The sequence below is a fragment of the Strongylocentrotus purpuratus genome, unplaced genomic scaffold (assembly GCF_000002235.5).
Source record: "Strongylocentrotus purpuratus isolate Spur 01 unplaced genomic scaffold, Spur_5.0 spur5_scaffold_13, whole genome shotgun sequence".
NCBI lineage: Eukaryota > Metazoa > Echinodermata > Echinoidea > Camarodonta > Strongylocentrotidae > Strongylocentrotus > Strongylocentrotus purpuratus.
This window is the reverse complement of record NW_022145598.1, coordinates 23,681,541-23,706,462: the sequence shown is the minus strand read 5'-3', so window position 1 is coordinate 23,706,462 and position 24,922 is coordinate 23,681,541. Positions and strand designations below refer to the sequence as shown.

Genomic DNA, 24,922 nt, shown 5'->3' with positions numbered 1-24,922 from the left:
TCCCTATTATACTATATTTCCTCTCCCACTTTCTTTACAAACCCTTGCTATTTTCTCTCTCTCTCTCTCTCTCTCTCCGATCTCTCTATCCATGGACCCATGCGCTACCCCTCTCTCTTTCTCTTTCTCTCTCTCTCTCTCTCTATCTATTCCTTTCTCTATATCTCCACCTTTCTGTCTATCTCTTTCACCATCCCTCTTTCCCTCCCCTCTACGTGTCACTCTTTCCCAGTGTCATGTACTAGTGTTGATATAAGGACACGGAAGCGTGGTTAATCTTGGGATTATATGATCCATATTTCAGATTAAAAGCGAGAAGAGATTAAGCTGACTAATTAGTAACACATGAGTAAACGTGTCGGTTGATGTTTCAGAAAGTTTGGCATGCCTCAGTTTGAAGGGGAAAACAGTCTGCTCACTCAAAACAATTCAAGATTCACCATACTCAAGAAAGAAGAATTGCGTACAAACTGGCAGGGACCTAAGTTATACGTAGTAGCAATGGGGAAAAGCCCTCTTGAAAATGTTTTGTGAAGGCAATGTTTTCAGTGGCCAGATCTTTCAAATAAATCTACCAGCCCTAATCACAGTCTGACCTGCAAAACATGATGATAATATCTGTATACCCTACATAAATGTAGGGGTAACACTTCTCCCGAATACATTATATTTTGTGATATGTATTTTTCCTACTGCCAGAACACAACCCATGTTGTGTACGTATACGCCATCGTCGGCAAGGCTTGGAAATTAGCGACAAAACGCTATTTTAGGGGTAAAAGGGGCCGGAAAGGTGACATTGAAACTAATGGCCCTTGTCACGAATACTCACGATAAGTGTGGACCCGTACTGCATACATCGTCTGTTGCAAAATATGTCAACCCTCGGACATGCTTTATGGTTCTTAGCAGCCACTTTGTTAAAGAACCATGCCTAACATTAATGGTCTATGATAACCCAGTGACGTCTCAAAACCGACCCTAACCGACCCTTATTGAGAGACGTTCTTGGCCATAAGGGATAATTACATTTGTCGTTTTGGTATGTTGTGGGTCTGGTATTGGTCTAGTTGGTGTGATTGTAGTATAAGAGATAATTCTTCTTCTTCTTCTTCATATGAACTTCTTTACGTGCCATTTCCTGATACGTTGGCGACCATGGAATGCCACAACTCTCTGTCCCATATCAGTAATTCATTCTCCCCGAGATCAATTCCACTTCCAGAAATCCCATTTCTTAAGCTACTCATCCACAGAATCCTCCTTCTACCCCTACTCCTCCTCCCCTCTATTCTTCCAGTCATTGCAAGATTTTCCGAACCATTCTTGCGAATACCAGAGATGTAATTAAAGTTGATGTGTTTACTCACTGCGAAAGACTGCAATCTTCTGCACACCGCCGCAGCTCTCCGTCGGGTTCCCGACGCAGGTCACCTGACAGTGTTTATCCGCGTAACGTTGCTGCCGCGCGTAGTCCGCGTCCGCACTACCGCAGTAACATTCACTCGCGTACTCGACCCCAGCGTACAAATGGCCAAGCTCCATGCAGTAGTTCATGCAGATCTGCGGTGACATCAAGCCGGTCATCGGGTAGGTTGCCGCGGTCAGAACACGGTCGTATCGGTTGTCGCCGTAACAACCGAGGTAATGCTCATCTGCGTGTCGAGGAAAATGAGAGAGAGGGGGAGAGAGAGTGGCGTAAATAAGGGGAGACGGAACATATACGAAATTGTTCTACCATTTATTATGTACTACGCGAAGTGGGCGAGGGGGCACAATGTGTTGCGGGAATTGTGCTTGTTTGCTTGAGCATTACAGATGAAATCCATATCAATGTTACATTATCAAAATCTAATCAGATGATGTCACTGAGGAAAGGTAAACAACCGTTCCTTTTACTACGGTCTTTTACTCGTTTAATTTCTTTAAAATGATACCAGCAAATAATGTTTCTAATCAAGATGTTTTATTTGTAAAGCGCTTAGAGACATTTGTACTAAGCACTATATAAAAATTAGATATTATTATTATTATTATTATTCTATACACCTGTATTATATCTAAAACGAAAAACAAAACAAAAATCGAATAATTGAAAGGACAAAGAAATTATAGTTGTCAAAAAATACTGCATACAGCCAATTGGCAAGTACAAAATGTCATTATTTTGTACGTTGAAATTATTTTTTAAATACAGCAAGCTATAATGAAAACGCTTCGTGGCAGTATTATCTTGAGATAATAATAATTATTATAATATCCGTGGAATAGTTTAACCCAGAAAATTATATCATCGGATTAGTGACTTGTGCCCTGCTCATTTATCGTTTGAAACTATCCCAAACCCGTCATTCACTCTCTTCGAAAACGTTGCAACATCAGGATTTCTTCCAAACTACACAGGAGGAAGATGAAGGATGTTGGTACGTTACCATAGCAACTAGCCCAGGCCGGTTGACACGCCTCGAGGGTACTGGTATCAATGGGGATCCGGGGGCAATCGTTGACTTCCGTCTCGGCTGTCATAAAAAACGAAAGAATATATAAGAATAAAAATAGGTAAGAGCGACGAGTGGAAGTTGGTCTACATGGACAAAAGTACAAGTAATTGACCTTTAAACATACCACATAAATATTGATCAGCTGACGAGGATTAGACAAAAATAACCAGCAATGTTTGATACGATCAACTGTGTCAACAGACCCCGTAGGTTGCTCGCTCTCAGAACAGATGTGAGTGCGTGAGACTGAGAGGGGAGGGTTTTGGGAACTCTATCAAATCGGTGGCATACTAAAGTCGAAAACCTTTGAATGATTAGAGAAGAGGCTGGCAAAATAATAATCGTTACATATCATTTGATTTTATTATCTAATTTTCTCAGTCCTTTCTTTTTATTTCCTGATATCACTAATTCATGAGGATGATAACATTTGAATAATCATGACTGGGTAATTGATATTAACTTATTCTTAACATTTTTTTTTGTTTGTCCATTATTCGAAAAATCATATTTATTTAAGGGTGAACTTGAACCTGAGCAGTGGCATATCTATGGAGAGGGCATGAAAGCACCTATTCACTCCCATTCGGATGGTGGCAGAAAAGGGAAAGGGAGAGGGAAAAGTACCATGACAAGTGGGATAATCAGGATACGACCCGCTCTCAACCCCTCCCATATTAGAAGCCTTGTTAGTTCATATTTTATCCACACCACGCTATAGAAGGGTATCCCTCGTCACCCCCTTCCCCCGATGCCAGTGCGCCATCAACGGCTGATGATCACACGCTACGCCATTAATCCATTACCTACTTAAACAGGGTGGTTTCTGCATCAAACCCAGCAGGAATATGAGAATTAGGAGTCAAAGGGTAAAGACATAAGACAACATACTTCCTGTACAGCTGAACTGTTGATCATAGTAGGCGACCGGTCTGTCTGGGTTGACCATCTCCACCGTGAACGCCCGACTGGCTCCCACCTGACCAAGCTGTCTACAGATCACCTGTACGTCAATGATACTCCAAGATGGGGTGTGGCACACCGTCAACCACGTCGACCTTGCCCCGTCAAGGATCTCCACGATGCCCGAATACTGACTGGTACCGTTCGAAAGGCGGACCTCTGCAGGGGTGAAACAAAGAGGAAAAGAAATCATCATTATGCATGTTGCGCTCGAAGCGCCATTTGTGAAACGCAAGCCTGCGTCAGCGACTGACGATGCATGTTGCGCTCGAAGCGCCATTTGTGAAACGCAAGCCTGCGTCAGCGACTGACGAGGCATTTGACGCGCCATTTCAGTGTAATGCCCGTTACATATACAACGCTTCATTCCGATTGTGTCATTACACCTGCGCTAGTTTAAAGCCTATTACCGCATGCGCCATTTCGTTTAGCATTAAACTTTGTGTACCATGTCACTGTCATAAATGCACGTGTAATACTTCTACGTCAGTCCTACGTCAGTTAAATACGCCTTTTGTGCAACGAGCATATCACCCCTTTTTTAATTGCCATTTTAAATCAGGGCCCCGTGTTATGAAGAGTTGAGATTGACCCTAATCAATCGCAAGTCCTATTATCAATCGCAAATTTTCAGTCTCCTTTCTCTTACGTACATAGTTGCAATTGATATCAATCGCAAATAAGTTGCAATTAATCGCAACTCTTTATGAGGCGGGGCCCAGGAATTTTTTCTTTATGAAGGTCATGTGCAACATGATCTTCGAGTAAAATATGAAGTACTGCCCTCCCACTCCACTGACCAAAAACCGCATACTATCTTAATAATGTTTATCCTAGCTAAACTGTGATCGTGACAATGACACCCATATCTATGTTTCATAGAGGATTGTTCAGCTGCTCACATTAATGTCACCCTGTTCCTTCCGTACGAAGGAGATGTCGTATTAAATGTTGACGCCTTGCCACCGAGTGTTGATCAATCGGGTTGGACCACAGGCATCGTTTTCCGGGCGCCATTGAAGAAAAGAATTATACTCTTTAAAGGCCCACTGCACTACTTGTAGCTACTTGCTCCCTCTATATATAAAACAATGCCTAATCAGTGACCATTAGTCCACCATGATCCTCTTTTTCTTATGTTGATTGACAGCTGATTTGATGAGATAGCCACCTGTCGGTGACCTTCCAGGATGGTCTAATCCCTCCTAGCTAAACTAGTTCAGACGGCCTTTAAGCACAAAGACGCAAACTCTTGACTCAGACTTGCGATAGTCTCGCACGTACATGTGCCTGTAATTCAAGGCAATCTTTGCTAAGTTTAAATTGCATTCACTTTTTGCGCAAGTTTACTCTATATAACATGATGCGTCATTGAAAGGGGCCAACAACTGACGCAGTTCTGCGTCAACGTTGTGGCGAGTCTTCGCGTCACTGGGGTACTGATGGGGGGGGGGGGGGGGCAGTTGCCTCCCCGAAATAAAATTTAAACGTGATTTATTTCTAATTCGATACCAGTGATTTACAAATGTTGCTAAAATTACAAGATTGTTCGGGGGTTTTCTCACTTCTTCTTTTTAAATTATACCTTTTTTTTCTTTCTGCCCCCAACTTTTGTTCGCTCATAACGCCACTGCTTCGCACATACAGTGGGCATTAGGTGTCAGGGTTACAATACCAAGCACTTAAATATTATGTTCTAAACAAAGGAGATTTATCTGTACATAGGTTTTATGCTCTGTATAATCAATACAACAATCTAACTTTAATTTATTTCATCCTCTCTTGTCACCCCCTGCCCCTTCCTTTTTCTTCCCTCTCAAATCATCACATGCTCTCTGTCGTCATCTGTTTTACTTTCACAACAATGACATGAACCATCATGGATAACGTGAATCACTGCAATATGAGTCTTGAGTTTATCGTGCTTTTAGTAGCGTAGCGTAGGAGCAGAAAACTGGGGTGGGGTAGCACCGGTATCATTGGGGGAGGGGCCCCGGTCGGACCTTAGTTGCTGGAATGTGAAGTTTAAACTGCCACCGAATTGACTGGGGCGTCCCATCACCTCCTTATCATGCCCCCGTCCTGCTCTCCTCTTGCTCATCTTTTGTATCTCCTCTTCCCCCCCCCCCCCCACCCTCCCCGGTCGCGCTGTAGTTGTGTCTTTGTAAGATTTGTTGTCTATCTACAAAGTTATCACCTTTCGAAAATATTTTGAGTTAAGGCCCATTATACAATGTATAATGTAAGGAACGTCTTGTTATCATTATACATATCAAGAATGAGATTGAATTTTGATAACCTCATCCTGAATGACAAAACATCAAGAAGGCTAAGCTAAACAAAAATGAGGAAAGAAAAGAAGAGAAGGAGAATAGATTTTCTGGCAGTCCTTATATTTCATACATCAAGCATTATGAGATTAAGCAGGTATTGTTCTATTATGCATCTTGTCAACTTTGATCTTGATTCAACATCTGTGTGCAGTGTCATGCAGAAAAGAAATCACTGAAGACAGAAATTTAACCGTAGTCAGATTACATTCACAACATATTATGAGATTAAACAGGTATTGTTTCCCCTCACAACAATGACACATTTGGTCCCGATTCGATCAACCTGAGAACATTGTCTTTCTTTGAAGTTATAATTTCCAAACCGAAGTTTAGAAGACGGCTGTTGCAAACAGGGGGTTAAGAAGGGGGTAGATGATGAGAAATGTTGCCTTAGTTTGAAATTTTCCATGCCAGAACAGGTTTGATCATGTATCAGTCTTAGGCTGAGTGATGAACATACCATTTGTGTTTTGAAGAATGGGTATATTGGTAGACTCATCACATTTTGCGATTTTCTATATCCCTGCAAGAGTGGGGAGAGGTGAGGGGGGGGGGGGTTGAATTGGAATTAAAATTTAATGAGATTCAGCCACATCACGCCAGTTCTCAACGTACTCCATTGGTTGCCCATGGCCATGAGTGAACGTATTATTTTCAAAATTATTTTGCTTTTATTTCATTGTGTCCTTTGCTCCGCTCCACAGTACAATATTAATTTGATAAATCATTACATTCCGTCCTGATCTTTACGCTCTGAAAACTCTGGATTTCTTGTTCTTCCTATGCTCACTAAGGGGGTGGGAGAACCTTTTCTTTTACATGCAGGACCTTCGCTGTGGAGAGATTCATAATTATAGCAGATTAGCTAAAGCGTTAACGTTTCTGTTTAATTCGGCATATAATCAATTGTTCTATCTTACTTCTGTTTGTAATGCAGATACTTTATGGGATCTCTTGTTTTTCCCTCTTTTTAGAAGTCCGCCTTAAGCATACTTTAGGTGGATTTAGCGCCTTACAAATATCATACATTATTATCATTATTTATTTTTATTATTATTATTACAGTTGATTTATCATCATTATCATAATCAATATTATTATTATTATCATTATTCTCATTACTATTATTATTATTATTATTATTATTATTACCATAATCTACCCTCATCCCCCGAAGGATAGTCTACCTTCATGTTGGAACACACACACTGAAAGAGTTATCAGTGGTTATGTACACATTATAAAAAATATCTCAGAACATAACGTTTCATTTACGTTCATACAGATCGCGTATTGATGATAATTGTTTCCTTTTGTGGTGCAGTGAAATAATTTTCTTCAATATAATTATATTAGACAGGTCAGACGTTTTATGTGGTTTGTCACATGTATAATTTATCAGACGGTGGTATTAAACTGGGTGTAACGAAGATGGACATAAAAATTACACACCCATCCTCGATAAATATATATATATATATATATATATATATATATACATTACATGTCTATAGAAAACTAATTCAATTTGTCTATGTTGATTAAATCAAACGGAATGCAGATCTATTTTCTTATATTTGATATAGATATTTGACATCCTAAACCTATAGCTGACGTCGTTTCTGTCTGTTTTGATATGTTGATTTAACATAATTAGTACACTCAAGTAAATGCAATGGTATAGAGAGAACTATTAAATGAACAAAATTTAAGCCCCTCAGGCCCCTCCCCCACCACCATATCACAACCATTTGCAACCCGTACGATGATTTGTAGGGGCTATGATGTACCTTTTCATAACCATTATGGGGGAGCCATAGGCCGCTGTATGATAATCCTCTGATTACCCCACTCTGTAAACCCCAATAACCTCGGACAAATCGAAAAACAAAAACACCAGAGGGCTTTCTCCTTTTTTCGGATCATGTTGAACAAATGAAATCTAGGGTATACAATAATACTTTTATCCTGTCATCTGTTTGAACAGTCGTACACTCACGATAAAGGGATCATTAATTATAACTATTCTATTTACTGAGTAAACTATCCTTGCTTTCCAGAGAGGAAATCAGGCGGGATAAACAAAATATCGACCTGGCAACCGCCACAGAAAGAGAAAGATCAAACTGTCTCATGATAGCTTTTGTTTTTGGCTTTGTTTGGTTTTGTTTCTGTGCTTTATTTTTATTTGTCTTAACGTGCATAGGGAGGTTGTCTATATATTTATGCTTTGACATCTGACGACTGCCAAGCCGATGTTTGGCAGCAAAAGTCGCTTTGCCGCTTTAGTGCGGAATACAGCGATTTTCTGCGGATTGTTGCTATGCGGTCCGATGCGATTATACTTTGCAATTATCATCAAACTTGATTAGGCTCAAGTTCCTTGGAGCCCTTGCGATTGGTTACGATTATTTTGCGGTATCCTGCGGTCTTGTAAGTTTGTCTGCGTTTTTGGCGAACAATCGCAGGTAGTTAATACCATCACACGACTGTGAGAAATTTGCTTCGAGGCTTTAAATTATTTTGACTGCGAACAGTGATGAGTACCTCTTAAAACCCATAATGCGTCTTGAAATTCTCTATAAAATGCAAAACAGAAGACACATATAATGATCTCGAAACAATCATGACTAATCGCTCATATTATTAATGTAAAACATGCATGTGGAAGGTTGCCTATATGTCGAGGTTATTTTTGAAAGCTTCCTGGAAATGCCGTCAGCTCTAGGTTTTCCTGTCGCCGCACTGAAAGAAGGGGTAAGATTGTTAGAGGGGTAATATTGAGCTGCAAACATTCAATCCCCCTTCACGCTAGGGGTGCTGAAAGCTGGATTATCATGACATGGTAGATTACATGAGAAATGTACCCCCATAGAGTAAATTAAACTTGGCAAATTCATGAAGTTTTGCAGCTATAGATAAAAGAGGCAACACTTTTTGAAAACTATTTTTGACTGAAAAATAAGGAAAAGAAAAGCTCTATGAATAGAAACTTCACAGCTGTGTCAGCATACCTGGACATACTTTTGGCGATTTCGTCGGGGTTGACTTCTCTTGTTCGAATATTAATTAATTTACAGTGTCTAAATTTTGCGAACGAGCCAACATTTTGACAATTTCTTTCAGTGACAATTTAATCCTGTCACCAAAATGCAAAAGACAAGATAACGAAGCAAATGTTGTAGACCTCCTCGCTGCCGACAGTTATTGTAGTGGCAGTTGCCCAAACATAAAATGGCTTTTTTTTTTTTTTTTTTTTTTTTTTCCATTGCAACATTCACGGAGGATCGAGGGGGTTGTTACAAATGGGAATGAGGGATAGGATGCATTTATCGAATTATTAACGAATAATTCTGCTTAGTGTGTTATCAGCTTCATTTTGTTTTCATGTCAACATTTATTATTACTATCATACTTTGTAAACGTTCAATTAATGTGTTATACTGTGTATGTTGTTTCATTGAAATTTACTTTTATTTGTACGTTGCAATAGAAAATATTAATTTTATTCAATACATTGGAAATAAACAAATGAAAGACATAGCATACATGAAATCAGAAGGAGGGGATCTGGATAGAGTGAACCTTTTACGGTTAAAAAAACAAAATAATCCAGCAACCTGCGTGACTTCAAATCCGTATGTTGTGGACACACCTTTGGGTCAATCCCTAAACCACAGTTTGAGAACACCTCATCCTCACAAGAGAGCATGGTATTAGCTTTATGAACACTTGATGAGAGGGTTTAAACTCGGAGATGACAGGTGATCAAGTCACCCCTAAACCAATGTTAAAGGGATCCGGTAACTGTGTCTCAGATTCTGAAACAAAGTCCTGGTTTTAACTCGTGCTGAAATGATAATTATAAACCTTTAGGTCAGTCTGGAACCCCATGCCTTTTACAAGCCGATCGCCTGACGGCTTATCAAGATATTTATAATTGGAAATCGAAATCAAATTTTCCGTTTTCCTAACGGTTTTCATAACACTACAGTCCATTGAGGAAAATGAGTATGGTAAAACCGGTCACTTAAAACTTTTTACTTGTTTGAGGCACTTCATGATCATTTTGAAGCGCAATTTGTTTAGGGCTTCACTATTACACCATATCACAGACACTGATAACACGTAGGGTCATACATCTCAGATTTAACATTGTTAAAAGATGCCTTTAAAGTTCATCCTGATATTAAGGGGATTATTATAACATTAGAAGAGCAGGTCAGTCTGATTAAAAATAACAAAGTTATTAATAAGTTTGGAAGTTGCGATCAATCAAAACCAAATTGGCAACTCTGTGACGTATCTTGCCAGCTCCCTTCCCATTTACCCTGTACTAAACATAAATCAAGAGGAGACTCTTTACTGCAAAATTATAAGACACGTTTTTTTTTCTCCTTATAATAAGGGGTATATTGATTACTTGTTGTTGTTCTTTTTTTAGTGATATATGATCATTTACTGTGTATTTAAAGAAATCAGATTGTGGGCACCCCTCTCCCGTCTCTATTGTAATAGTTGCAACAAACAGTAAAATGAGAACAATTGGTAACTGATAACAAATAAGTTATGTCTTGAAGATCACCACACAAATTGACAGCTCTGTGTTTTTGTTTAAATCTTTACGTGCTAGGCCTTCTCTTCATGCATTTGTTTTGTACAACAACAAAAACTTACATCAAACCTGTGTTATATAAATGTTCAAAGTAGACTACCATTGTTCCTTGGGTGATGGAATACCACTCCTTGTGCAATGTGTTTTTGTTAAACCGTTATGTTTCACAATTTATCCTAAGTATAAGGTCGTGGACTCGTGGCTCAATTTGTCAATGTGAATACCAATACTTGACCCCTCCATGACCTCTGCCCGATATCATGTCATGTCCATATTAAACCGATTAGCAACAGTTCTCTGAGAAACAGAAGAGCATAAGCATTGTACTCTTACATAGAAGTTCTTATGGATAATACCATACGATCCTAACCACCGGAATGCTATATCCAAATTTGTAGATAATGAGTAACAATTTTATAAGGCTAATGATCTTTAATCCAAATATTGTGAATTTATCGAACAAAGGCGATGCCAAGTTTTTTTCTTTTTAATGGACTTACCATCTGTGAGTGTATTTATGTGGCGACGGATCACTTAAACATTAACCTACTTAATTGCATAACGGATGCTATGAATAAACATTGCATAGCGGAACACTGCCGACCCCAAAAGCCCTGAACACGCCATAAAGTTTATTTAAGTTACAAGTTCGGCCAAGTCTGTTTTCTGGGGATTTGCTCTCTGGAAGCATTTATGTGGTAAATGACGATTAAACATTAACCTATCTAGTTGCATAACGGATGTTGTGGTGAATATTACATAGCGGACCAATGCCAAACCAGGAATTAAAAACAACGTGACCTACAATATGTTATATGACCAAGATCTGGCCTTGCACTTTTTAGAGTAATTTTAATTGGGCTATAGCTATTGTTTTATGAGCCCTTATACAGTATTTTCTTTTCTAAATATTGAGGGGTCTTTATACGCAGGATTCACTATAAAGATCGCTAGATGAAGTCAGGGAAAGCAATCGTTAATGGTAGATAGTCTTCCCCATTAATAAGAAATACTTTTCAATATGCTCAAGGCAGAAACAAAAACGCGGTCTTTAAAAACAAATATCTTTCTGTACGATTTTTAACTTAAAATCTGACCTGAATTCATCCCTTCTCTGTTAAATAGGTGTTGGCTCATGCATTTTCAAACCCCAACATTATCCACACTATTGCTACATTGTTTAAAGATATTGTTATTTGATGTGGTACACATGTAGGAAAGCACTAACACCTACAAATCTGGGAATGGTTGTAATGATATTCTCAACCGCTGATTCAAAACAGACGATAATTCACATCATATCAGACGCAAATTATTCAAGCTCATCCGAAAAACAGCAACAAACTAACACAAAACAGAGACACGAGGCGATAATTGAAAACCAAACTAACACGTGTTGAACATTAAATCTATACTCTTCAGTATTAAAATGTCATAATTCAGCATCTGTGTTTAATATCGAGGTTTGACAGATCTAAAGCCAGTATTGACAATCATATTAATTAACACCATGCAGGTCATATTCAACGAGCACTTCCCAATACGAGTGAAAAATAGGACATTCTGTTTTCCAGACATTATCCGGAGTCTATCACATAGGCCTATATGAAATTATGAAAGGGAAGTGAGTTATAAATAACCCACCATGTTTACAACATACATATTTTTAAACCCTCATACTGGCATGGTATGGGTGCAACATAGGGGTGCCAACTTGCCCCCTTACGGGAGCCATGAAACGAATGGGTAGAAAGCCTAATAAGCTTTTCAAATCCCCTTCTGAGGCCACGACGGATGAAGGCATCAGTAGCTACTACTTGGCTCAACATATTGATTTCATGGGTTTTACTTTTTTTAGTTGATAAAGATGCCACACAATGTCAAAATCACGGTACAAAGTTAGAATACATTATGGTTACATAAAACTAAATTATTCATACTCTTACCAAGTTTTATAAATTTTCAAGTATGTGAAAATCACTGAAAAATTGATTTGTCGTGATTTAGGTTTCTTGATAATGTGACAATATTTAAGCTTACATCTAAAAGTATTGAACAAAAGCCCTAATTCAACCAGTCCACCTTTGGTTCTTGAGTTACAATGGACACGTAGAAATATCAAATATGTAAGGGATATGAATATTCACTTGTTATCTGTACTTCACTGGGAATATCATCCAGGGAAGAATATTTCCGAATGTGCCTCTTATATCATGAAGGGTGAAAATGCCCCCACCTCCCAATTAAAAAAACACATTCTAGATTGTAAAGAAACAAAAACAACAACGTCGAAAGGTGGAGAAAAGACGTTAAGATGACAAATAAGAAGATCCTGACGAAACGGAAGAATAGCAAGAAAATAATAGGCTACTAAATGGGAAGACGAACCGAATACAAACTTCAATCAAACTTCAAGAAGAAAATCAGTCTTTATCTTCACAAGATGAGGTATAGATTATAAAAAGCCTTCTTTCTAGATTAACTTGATTCTGTGAGACTATTATCATTAATCTACCAACCCTGAATGGTTTTAAACGATATTATATTATTATATCTTCTAAAATAGAAACAAATCAAGGTTAAGTTCGCCGGTAGATTAATCATTGTTTAAGGAAAATTATATTGTTTGAACAAATCTGAAGGAATTCGATATCAATGACCTCGACTATTAGACTCAATAGATTAATCAGCATTATCAAAAAAGGTTATCAAAATATGGAACAACTATAAAGACAGCTGGAGTATTTCATAATTGTGATGAAAATGTGGATTTTTACTATACAAGAGGGTATACTATACTTGTATAAGAGTCGGCGGGAGAGGGGATGGCGGGGGCTGCCCCCTGTTTTTTTAAAATTTCCAATATTCCCTAAACTATCGCCTAATATTTTAACAGTAAGAAGGTAGCCCATTTTTGTATTTTTTACACAATTAGCAAGCTTGTATATATAAAGCACAACGTTACATTATTACTACAGTAAAGTGTCAAATTTTTGCTTCCTCGCTCTCTCACAAAACTTATATTCCTACAATTTAAAGGGTCTTTTTTAATATCCTCTCTCTTCTAGAACTGCATGTTCAAAATTGCTAAATTCATTAGGCATTTACCATGCTACTTGACATCTTCATTCTGAATTTTTTAAAGTAAATTTCCTTGATAATCTGAAGTTAAGTCTTAACTTCCTCACGAACGTTTCCTAAAACCCTGTTGACATGATAACATGATATAACATAAGGTGGATCGAAGTAGCATATTCATCTAGCTGACTACGAATTTAATGCATGTATCGAAAGATTTAGATGTAGAACTACTTAATAATATTAATGATATTTCCTCGTGTATCTGCATGTAATTCTTGAGGTATAAGCAAATGTACACTGCATAATTGTGCTCATAACGTGGGGTAAGTTGAGAAAGCTGTTTAGAAACATTGCTCAAATTTTTTTTTTTTTTTAAGCTACCGTTTTGATTAGTTAATTTTATTCATTATGTGACTACATTTTATTAATTTTTATCGTATATTCATGTAATTTCGCTCCTTTGGGTAAGGTATACTTTCTACTGAGTTTATTTCATAATATTTCACAACAAGGTCACTGTGTCTTTCAACATTTAAGACACTCAATTTCCATTTTTAAGGGGGTTAATCTGGAGGAGTCAATCACTAATATTACCATACCTCTTCCATCCATAATGATATCTATATCTCCTACGACAAAGCTATGTTCATCCCACTTAACCCACCCTCTTTGAAGACAAACAAAAGAAGGCCAAATCCTTACTCGCTCGCGTAAAAGCCTATACTTAATACCCGAATCATTTAAAGGTGTCATCGACAAATCTTCAAGAGGTCTTTCTCTCGTAACTGGGTCTCCCCCTCCTTCCGTCTTCGGGTATCAGGTGCCCCGTCACAAGGTAGGGGTGATTGCCTCAAGAAATGGGCTAACATGTGGGGTGAACATGGGGTACTATTAACGATCTTCCGTGCAAGAGATTTGGAGGGTGTTGGATTACCACGTTAATCCAGAGTTTTTAATCCCATCGTCTTGGATTACCACACTAAGCTACTTGATAGTCATACTACCTGCAGGTGGTAATTGACTCCTGTTAAAGATGCAAGGATGTTTTCTATTAAAGACCGTCCCAGCAATCCTATCTTATTTGGGTCGCAATTTATAATCATTTGAACTTAAGAGCATCAACATTACATGAGAGAAAAAACAAAAATTCGTAAGCCTACAAGGGCGCAAATAGAACTGTTTCCTTGGATATCATGAGATAAAATTATTGTGTACATTGTGAAAATACAATTTGGGCTTTACAACCAAATACCACAGCACGCATCACTCTGATGTATTAGGGGTAGGATTAGGGTTTCTATGTCAAAGTTGGCTTTATGGTTAGAGTTAAGGTTATGATTAGGTCCACGATCACAGTCCCGGTCACGGTTAGGGTGAAGGTAATTCTAAAATATTCTGCTTTTGTCATTTTCCCTGTAGATAGAAATAAAGACGTTAGTCCTTAAAACACGTACTCTCTAAACAGGTAGGGTTCGTTGATGAGAAGTGAGCGGACAATATTATTTGTTCTGAGCCAATAAGGCGTTAACTCTGTAGTAAATGATATGGTGTAGTGCCCTTTTGGCTATAAACAGACAATAATATTCTATTCGATTTGTCGACTGCCATACCTTGGCCTGACGACCTTTGATTCAACTTCTGTCAGGCCTATTGTGACGTCGCAAGATACTATCCGTCCAGTGATGAATGAGGATGAGACGGGGCAGGCCAAGAATATTGAATTAGGAAAGAATGAATGACATTTCCTGTTTGAGTTATTGCACCAATGATATTCCATAATTAGAAAGACAAAACTGGGACCTGTCACATTGGGTACACAGTGCCAATCACACCGCGGACCTAATGGAATATACACGCTGTATACGTTCAGGATAATAAACTCTTTTTTATTTTGTCCAAATGATTATTCAAAAGCCTGTAATTCTTTTGAACCCGTTATACACCATTAATTCGTTTGATGTTCACGTTCGAGGCCTTCTTTTAATAGTTTATTTGCTTATTTGTTTACTTTTTACGTTTTTTCGTTGTTGTTGTTGTCTCTTTATATTTCAGTTTTCTTGTGGTATATGTTTCCGTTTCTCTCTTTCGCCTTTTTTATCATTCGCCCTTTCTCTCTCTCTCCCCTCTCTCTCTCTCTCTCTCTCTCTCTCTCTCTTTCTCTTCCTACCCCCTCATCTTTCTCCCTCCCTCCCTACGAGGTTTCTCTCTGTCAAAATATTCAAAAGCCCTGCATCATCCTGTCAACATCATACTTCGTGGAGCCCCCGAACGCCCACTCCCCCTGATGAGTAGACAGATTAAAATGAGTAACAGAAATAAGGGACCCCCGACGCAAGGGCGTATCCAGGCTTTTTTTTTTTTACAAGAAAAGGGGCATCATTTTTTTTTAATCCATGGCAAGTACAATGAAAAGAAAGAAATATGAAAGAGGTACCAATTTCCCATGTGCAAGGGGGCTAACATTATTTTGAAGGGGCACAACAAATTAGGAGGGGCACGTTTCTATCGTTTACTTAAAGTGTAGTTTTTAGAAGGGAGGGGCGGACCTGTTCCCATACCCCTGGATCCGCCTGTACCCCCGAAGGGAACCGAGGGACCACTTATCATCTTACTCATGTGCATGCCTCGTGGAAGACATTTAAGAACATGATGAAGGCTCATGGCCCACCACTCGATTCTTATCCGCTTCTTGCAGACGATGGTTCACTTAAAGGAATAACCTTAAAATACTGGCAACATATTAAGCATGATAGGGGTACGAGGTCCAGGGTTTGAGGGGGCTGGGAGCTGCTAAAATGTGAAGTTACAGATATTCAGGAACGCGAGGGCCTTAATGTCAATTTGTACTTCATTTCTTATCTCGTACAGTTTTACGAAATCAATAAAAATTTAAAAATTCAGCTCGCTCGCGATATTTAGAAATTGTTCATGTCATTCGGTCAAGAGACTACTGGCGAAATAGTTTCCGCACGCCTTTGTCTAGCAATGATTAAACAATTATCTTAAAAATTACTTGAAGGAAGAATAAAAAAGCAACAAAAGAATTTTAGGAAAGTATGCAATGTTTGTCATTGAATCTTCTCACATTCATTTGGGGGTTATGACGAAAAATAAATTCAAAATACTTATGAACCTCATTGACAAGATAGATGCAGTGCGGTATCCCAACACAAGTTTATGGGCATGATAGGGGGCCTTTCCAATACAAGAGTTTTTCCCGGGTAAGAGGCAGGAAGAATCATCCTTCAAATTTCTTCTACTCCATATAATGTAAACTCCTTTTCGAAAAGTTCAGTCCAAGGTTACGTGTTAACAGTTAAATAGCAAAAAACGAGCTTTATTTGAAAGAAACTAGTGTCGCAAAAGACCTCTGGGAATAGAAAGGAGACATCGGTTTGAGCTAAATTTGGCTCTTTGTGCACCATTTATTCATTATTTCTGTCTGATGGGATTTGCTACCATCCTATATTTGAAAACGATGTCAGCGTTATGAGTAATCGAAACCAACATCCCAGGGGAGTGGGAACGAACCCAAATCATCTTCCGTCAACTTCCATTTAAACTATTTATTGTTGTTGATATTGCTTTCTTTGTTTTTGGTCTGTTCTTATTAATCTTAACGGAAATTATCTAAAGGAAAACTATTCACTGCTCTGACCGTATGTTGTCTGTAGGCGATGATACGGCGATGATATTAAGTATACCGTGGGGTCGGTTGCCCATTTCAATACTTCTGGAGAAAAAAAATCAATATGTTAGATCAATGCGCCTGCCCCTTGCTTCCTGAAAATGTCTCTCTTTTGAATACCCCCCCCCCCCTCTCTCTCTCTCTCTCATTCTCACTCTCTACCTCTCCCGCTTTACTCTCTGCTGGTACAACAGTTAACAAAGCATCTTACCATGGAACAGTGTGCAAGGTAATGCTGGGGGGGGGGGGGGTCTTCAAGCACAAACTTTATAATATGACACTTCACCACAATTCCTAAAGCCTTGAGCAGAGCCTAGGTCTGTAAGTTTTAGGCTGTGGCAGGAGGAGCAGCTACATGCAGTACATAGCCCATTGTAGTCTCACAGTGCAGACTTCGTTACTCACAACAACTGATAAGGGTTTGTGCCGGCAAACCAGGGAGCGGGGGGGGGGGGGGGGGGGGGTTGGGGAGTGGAGGTAAAGTTCCCATACTGAACATTGAGTTACTTTCGAACGGAAATCTCCCATGAGTACTATTTCCTGCACCATTACCATGCTTACAATAGGAGGTTGGGGTGACCAATCCCAGGGCATTTCATATCCTCAAATTGATTCAAAATTACTCATACATCCCATATAGATCGGGGAGAGTTGCTTCAAAAGGTGATGCGGGGATTTACATTGTGAAAATCACAAAACTTGTACAAAGGCCAAAAAGTTGTAAACAAAAAATCAAATTTGTAAATTACTACAAAAAATGTTGGTGGCAAAATAATCATTTTTAGCAAAAAGTTTCCTTTCAAATTTGAGTTTTGCAAGTGGAAGTATTTGTTCACTCAATGTGTTGTGTACCCCTACAGATAAAAATTTCGAAAAGTGCAAATCTGCAAATCTCTGATGGGACCTTTAAGGGCAACCCCAACTGGGGACGAGGTAGCTTGCAGTGAGAGTACTTGAGTTATCGGTGAAATCTAACTTTGAAAACCAAAAGTTTCTGAAAGAGTGAAAGATGAGCAGAGAATCGGACCATATTTCTTAGGTTAATGTTTCTTATCCCATTAGCATATCATTTAATAACGATAATAATACAAAAGTGGGTTCTTGTATAGTGCTCATGTCTTTCAGACTTGACATTCCTGGCGCTCCACAATTATTCCTACGTCTATAATTGAAATATTTGACAACGCTAACGATCTGACAATAGTTTTGCATTTAAGTGACTAAAGATTGACAATTTTCGATACTCTAAAGAGGATTTACTTTCTTTTTACTATGACATCGGGTTATTCATTACACATGTTCGGCAAAAAATTAAGGTAAACACAATTAAAGAAACAACCGGAAGTTTATTTCATTTTTCAAAATGAGTAGAGAGTTGTCCCACATTACATCAATTCTAAAGGCCGATAATCATAATTGATTTTTTCGAACACCACTAACTTTCTTTTCCATCGCTTTCTAAAATCAAATACATTCAACAAAAGCAAGCTGATATTAGAGTGTGTATTGCCCTTTAAACAGATCCCTTGATTTTCGATCATGCAATTGGGTCAATGTTACTCACAATACTTATTTAGCCTTCGAGACAGACCGTGTTTTATTCAGTTTATTAAGGTTATCAAATGCCTTTATATTACTCTCCCCCCCCCCCCCCCCCTCTATGAAGCCGCACCTTGCGCCGTACCCATTGTTTTCCTAATCCCCACGTATTGTGTGATTCACGGCCGAGGAAAGAGATTAATAAATGCGATTAGCTCCAAAACTATGTCTTGCTAAGAAAAGCCTTTTCTCAATGTTGAAATATGAATACGGGTAATGAGTCACACCATGACAAGCCAAGTGGGGATGCATCCCGCGGAGTGAAAGCTGGGGTTGACACTGATAGATGTAATTATGGCAGGCCTTGCGCTCAATCATTATGGGTGAAAGGATGTTACGGGGCAGGATTTCGTTTCAAAATATTTGGGTAGCTGTGAAATTAGTAAATTAATGATCGACATAATAACAAGGAGGAACAAATAACTAATTTTTCCTGACACTACCCGAGTAGAATTCGACATTTCGTTGACATAATTGTATGTTTCAGCTGTATGACTTTGAAGGAGGGTTTGGGATTGTCTGAATTTGATTGCATAAACCCCAAAATTTAAAGTTCTTTCAATTTCGGCAGAGCTTTGATGTTCTCGACATCTTTGTCGTCTGCTGTCACGGATACTACATCTGTTACCTGTACTATTCTCTAATTCGTCACTTATTTACAATCAATTTGTTCATTGTGTCGTCACAAAAGTGATCTATCATTTGACATTTTGCGGAATGCAACGATCTACCGTACAGTATTACCTCCAAAGATTCACACTTGCTTATGGAAATAGGATGGGGGTGACGAAACTTGACAACGTAGTCAAGGCAGTTCCAAAAATCTTCACCATCTTCGCACGGTTAATAGATATATTTCCTTCACGAATGGCAAACGGATATTTCATCTTCAAATGTCACTTTAATCTCTCTCACAATCTGGATACGAACAGATGACGTCATAATGCTAGCTCTCAAAGTCATAACGATAACTTTCTTGACCAAATCCTGTATGCAGTGTTTTTTTAAGTTTGATGTCAAGTTCTGTCAAGTTTTAACGACAGTTCTTTTAATTCTTCCTAATTACATTTAGAACAAAAATTGGTGCGAACTGATCAGAATGTATGCAAGCGTTAATTGTTAGAATTAGTAGGTTTCGTTATCGGATGTACATCTCAGATTTGAAATAATGAAATTCGCAGTATCAAAATATGTTCTATTTACATCTTCACTTCTGGATTCTGATTTTACTGCTGACATCTTGACAAACACTTATCTTGATACCGAAACATAATTGTCAGGGCCTCCGATTACTTCAGGAAAATTGCAAATCAACTGATTATGTTTTGGTATCAAGATAAGTGTTTGTCAAGATGTCAGCAGTAAAAGCAGAATCAAGAATTTAAGATGTAAATACAATTTTTTGTATGTACTGCGAATTTCATGATTTCAAATCTGACATGTAGATCCAATAACGAAGCCCACTATTGCCAACAATTAAGAAATGACGAAGTTGATGAATTTAATAATGCGATTAATAAATCTGTAAATATAATGAATAAATTAATTAATTAACTAATAGATAAATGAATACATAAATGTATGAATAAATAAGTACATAAACAAATTGAATTTGAATATAGATATATATTAATACATGTAAAACAATTAAGACAATTTATACACAGGTAAGTATGGTTTTCATGTATTCTTACCCGATAAATGCTGTGATCTCCCAACATTCCACAAGACGATGGCGTGAACGATGATAACTCTCCATATTGATTTACTCATGGTCGTCCACCGATTGGAAGTCCTCATGCTACCCGTCATCGTGATCCTAAAGAAGTATCATGCCTCCAAAATACCCCCAAAATATTAATATTTCAAAGTGTCCTTGTGAAAAAAGGTCAAACTCATAAAATGCGTCGGTGAGAGATAAATGAGTCTCCTTTTAATGTCAATAAAGTAGATTCGTCCTGTAAAAACAGTATAGGTGTGATCACAGAACAGTATCACTGGTGTGACCAGCTCAAATGCGTATGGATGACTGACGACTTGGATCTGATAGCTCCAGCGACTGCACTCTGCACGAGCTAGGGCAAACTTGTCACTCTCGAGTTGAACTGTGAACGAATGAGAGCTATTAAATCCGACGTATATAGTTCGGGACATGCGATGGTGTGTGCGTTTATGTGACGGTGCGTGTGTGTGTTTGTGTGTATGTGTGCGTTATAGATCCAGTGGCGTATTCAGACCTCGACTCCAGGAGGGGCAGAACATTTCAACTAACTGTGATCCATATGTTTTAGTAAGGGGGCCCTGGATGTGCAGGTGAATCATGGGGGGGGGGGGGGGGGGGCGTCGCCAAAAATTACTTATTGGAGGAAGAAAAACTATAACATGCGTTGCTTGACTTACATTGATTTCTAACCTGCTTAGTACTATTAGGGCTGTAGTTCTTTTTCTTGGTCTGAAATCTATTAGGAGGGGGCAAATTACCCCTCGTGTCCCTCCTTAAAATACGCCGGTGTTATAACCTCAAAAACACAAGGAAGTAAGACCTCAAACGCTGGCTATGAGCTACTCCTTTCAAAATCCAGTTGCCTTGATTAGTCGGGTTAACTGGATAGACCTGTAAAGAGGAAAGAAAGCTTATAATTGATGTTTTTGGAAGCTCTTTATTTCCAACCACCTTTCCCCTCTCTCTCTCTCTCTCTCTCTCTCTCTCTCTCTCTCTCTCTCTCTCACTCTTCCTCATGACGGATTTAAAAAGTGCTTGGTTAAATGGATAGCACGTGTGGTTAGCAGGATGCGGGGAATTTTCTAAAATTGAGTTTGCGAGATTTTCTAGCGCAAAAAATACCAACGCGGAATTTCCCGGGCGTGCATGATTAAGGGGTTTTCTTAACGCAAAGAGGTGTTGACCTTCTTTAAACAAGCTTTGTGCTCTTCCTTACCACTTAAACAATTCCATACACACAAAGTCTGATTCTAAAAAACAATGAGAAATTTGATATTTTGTTGTCAGTTTAAGCCATAACATTTTCAGTAACTTTTGTAGAGCATCTATTTAAATGTACGAATATAACAATGGCGTTTTATTTAACCCGAACATGATTTCTATGGGCTATATAGGCATAGAGCGTAGTATACTAAAACTGCTTTAACTTCAATTCCCGTTGTTGCAACCGTTTGATAAGTCGATCTTGCCGAGCCGAATACCCAAGTAAATTATCCAGAAAATGGAACTTTTTCTTTCGCTAGCGACGACTGTCGAACTCTTAATGGTCGGCTTTTCCGCGCGTGCATGTGATCTACAGTATTTTCTGATGCTCGGCGCCGTTCGCTGCCTTATAAATTACTTCATAATACAACCAATAAAACTTTACTTTATCCCATGTATAACGGCGCTCTATGTATACAGGAAGTTTTAAAGTGCTCCGAGTGATTTTGCAGCTCGCTGATAAGGATGTGTGTAGAAGTTCGCATAAACCAGACCCCAAGCTCGAAATACTAACCAGAATGTCAATAAAATTAAAGATCGTCATTAGGACGGTGTTTCCTGTATTTGGGTATTATGGTTTATAGAAGGAGAGAGATTGTATAAGGAAGAAGGAACGGATAAGGGATTGAACTTGGACAGATTAGGGGTTCCGATTCAAGGCTGTGGTAGAGCGGATTTTCCGACATGGGTTGGGATTTGAGTTCCTGATTTCCTGTAGCGTGCAAACTATAGTTGCAATAGTTACATTAATTCAAGTGCATCTTGTACCAACAGTTAAATTAAAGTTGATTTACCAATGTTGTACATTGTGTTATTAGTCCTAATGTCCCCTTTTCTAAACTATTTCAAAAGAGGAATCTCCAGACTTTGACATTTGATGTTTGACATTTTTACGCAATTATTGAGATAGGATGAGGAATTTGATCAATCCATATTGCACTGGTGATAACTTGAGTTTCGATTACTAGTACAAATATTGTAAATATAAACGCACTATAATTATACTTTTCGAACTTATCTAAGGAGATATACATATTTTCCTTATATTTGTATCCCTATTTCATAAACAATGTGATAAAACATCATTAATCTATTTGCAACAAAATCATGAAAAATTGTATGTTTTAATAGTGCAATTGTCTTAAACCCTTAAATATACATGGCAATTGACTTTAACCTCATTTATGATCAAATCGAGGGTTTAAGGATAATCAATAGATTGGCAGGATAATACCCAACCTTCCATAAAAGATATATTTTCTCAATGAGATCAATGTATCGGTACATATACTTCATAATATATTGATAATTTTCTATTTTGGAAGGTAATTTACATGGTTGTTTGAAAATGTTTGTATCAAATACAGCACCGAAACGCTCCAAGATGCCAACGCTCATGTAAATATTTACCGCTTTACTAATGACTTGTTTGCAATGTGGTGAAGAACTATATCATTAACGGTGTTAAAACCTCACAACCGCTGCCTTTTTAGCAGATAATGCAATGAGAAGCAAACGATTCAGTATTTAATTGATCTTTTGAACTTGGTATTAAACTTGGACTTTGATCTTTCAATTTTATGTTGAGAGGGCAGTGTAGAAACCTATTTTTGTGAATGCACCTGAATCTCATACAAGATGTCATCATTTGGCGTGGCATTTAACCCACACTTGGCCGCACAGGTGTATATTAAATAAGTACTGACAATATTGGGATAATAAGGATAGTTACACTCCCTTTATTGATAGTCAGGATATTTCAGACCACATCTTCCTTGTAATAAACATACTTTTATGCAGTCAATTATGAAACTCATCACAGGCTATTCACGAATAAATTTGTCAGTTAATTTTGATAAAGGCGTCATGCTGTAATTATTGTAAGCAATATTGATTTTTACAAACACAACTAAAAACAAATCGGCCACCCTTCTTCTAGGATTTAGCGCATATCGACTCTTTGTCCATCACAATGTAAAAGATGAATATGACTAGGCCTACCTGTATTACCTTTGCATTGTCGAGTTAAAATATTTTAAATGATATTTTTGAACTGAAAGATGAGACAAATGAATGCGTCCGGTACGACGGAGAAGGCTTATATGTTTCCGGGTGTAAACCTGAGTTTATATTAGTTCGTATATATTCTCGGAGTAACAGAGATTCAGTCACCCATATAAGATAATACTATCAAGATAGAGCCTTCCGCTACTAGTTTCCTGAAAAATAGTTGACGAGCAATGGATAAGTCAATCAGAATATCTAAGGTATCAAAGGTAAACATATGAAAGGTGTTCAGGGGAGCGTTTCACAAAGACTAAGATCGACTTGAAGTTGGACTTAAATATGGCAGGCCATTCATGCCACCGTTTGCTCTCACCATTATGACCTTTGAATATATTTTTTCTTTCAATAATGAATTCTCAAAAAATATAAATTCTGTAGACTTGTGACCATGATTATTTTGTAGGTCTCTTGAGAGACCAATGACAGTAAACGGTGATTGGAAACGGTGGCATGAATGGCCTGCTATATTTAAGTCCAACTTAAAGTCGACTTTATTCTTTGTGAAATACCCCCAGGTTTTAAAAGCTTTCACCGAGAGCACTGTACACAGTTCAGATAGCTTCTCAAGAACTTTCAAGCAATCGAGTGTTTTTAACACTTAAATACGATTTTTGTTTGTATAGCTTGTGTGTGCGTTAGAAAAAACATGTACGGGTATAAGTTATATTAAAATTGACATAGTGTTGGATCGTGAAAAGTACGACTAAGTAAACTGTTATATTTCTTACATTTCTTTGCTCCTCACCAATAAGGAACCCTAGATACGGAGAGCACCAGGCAATCTCGTTTGGAAATGGAAGACTGAGAGAAAGTGAGATATGCAATGCGAGAGGGAGAAAAACGAGAAAGAAAGGAAGATAGAAAGAAAAGAAGAAAGAAAGAAAGAAGAAATTAGATAGTCAATAGAGCGAAAAATAGAAAGAAGTTGAAGGCCTGATAACACAATGTTCCTCTCCTGAAAGTCCCCCTCTCTCTAGCGTCCCTTTTCATACTTGTCTCGGATATTATCTTGGTTTTAGTATAAGCAGAACATGAGAGGAACAAATTAGTGAAAGTTTTGAGCAATATCCGAATAAAAACAGTGTGACG

General features: G+C 38.1%; 1 protein-coding gene across 1 annotated transcript in view; it reads right to left on the bottom strand.

Annotated features, from left to right (window-relative positions):
- The window catches only part of LOC115918566, a 29,717-nt gene extending 9,076 nt beyond the window's left edge, over positions 1-20,641 (bottom strand). Inside the window, exons 1-4 of the mRNA XM_030983191.1 lie at positions 20,475-20,641; positions 3,393-3,623; positions 2,433-2,519; positions 1,371-1,655 (exon numbers count right to left, since the gene is read on the bottom strand). Coding sequence (XP_030839051.1) covers positions 1,371-1,655; positions 2,433-2,519; positions 3,393-3,623; positions 20,475-20,592 — 721 coding nt within the window. The 5' untranslated portion in view covers positions 20,593-20,641. The remainder of the gene's footprint in view (positions 1-1,370; positions 1,656-2,432; positions 2,520-3,392; positions 3,624-20,474) is intronic.
- Positions 20,642-24,922: the final 4,281 nt, after the last annotated feature.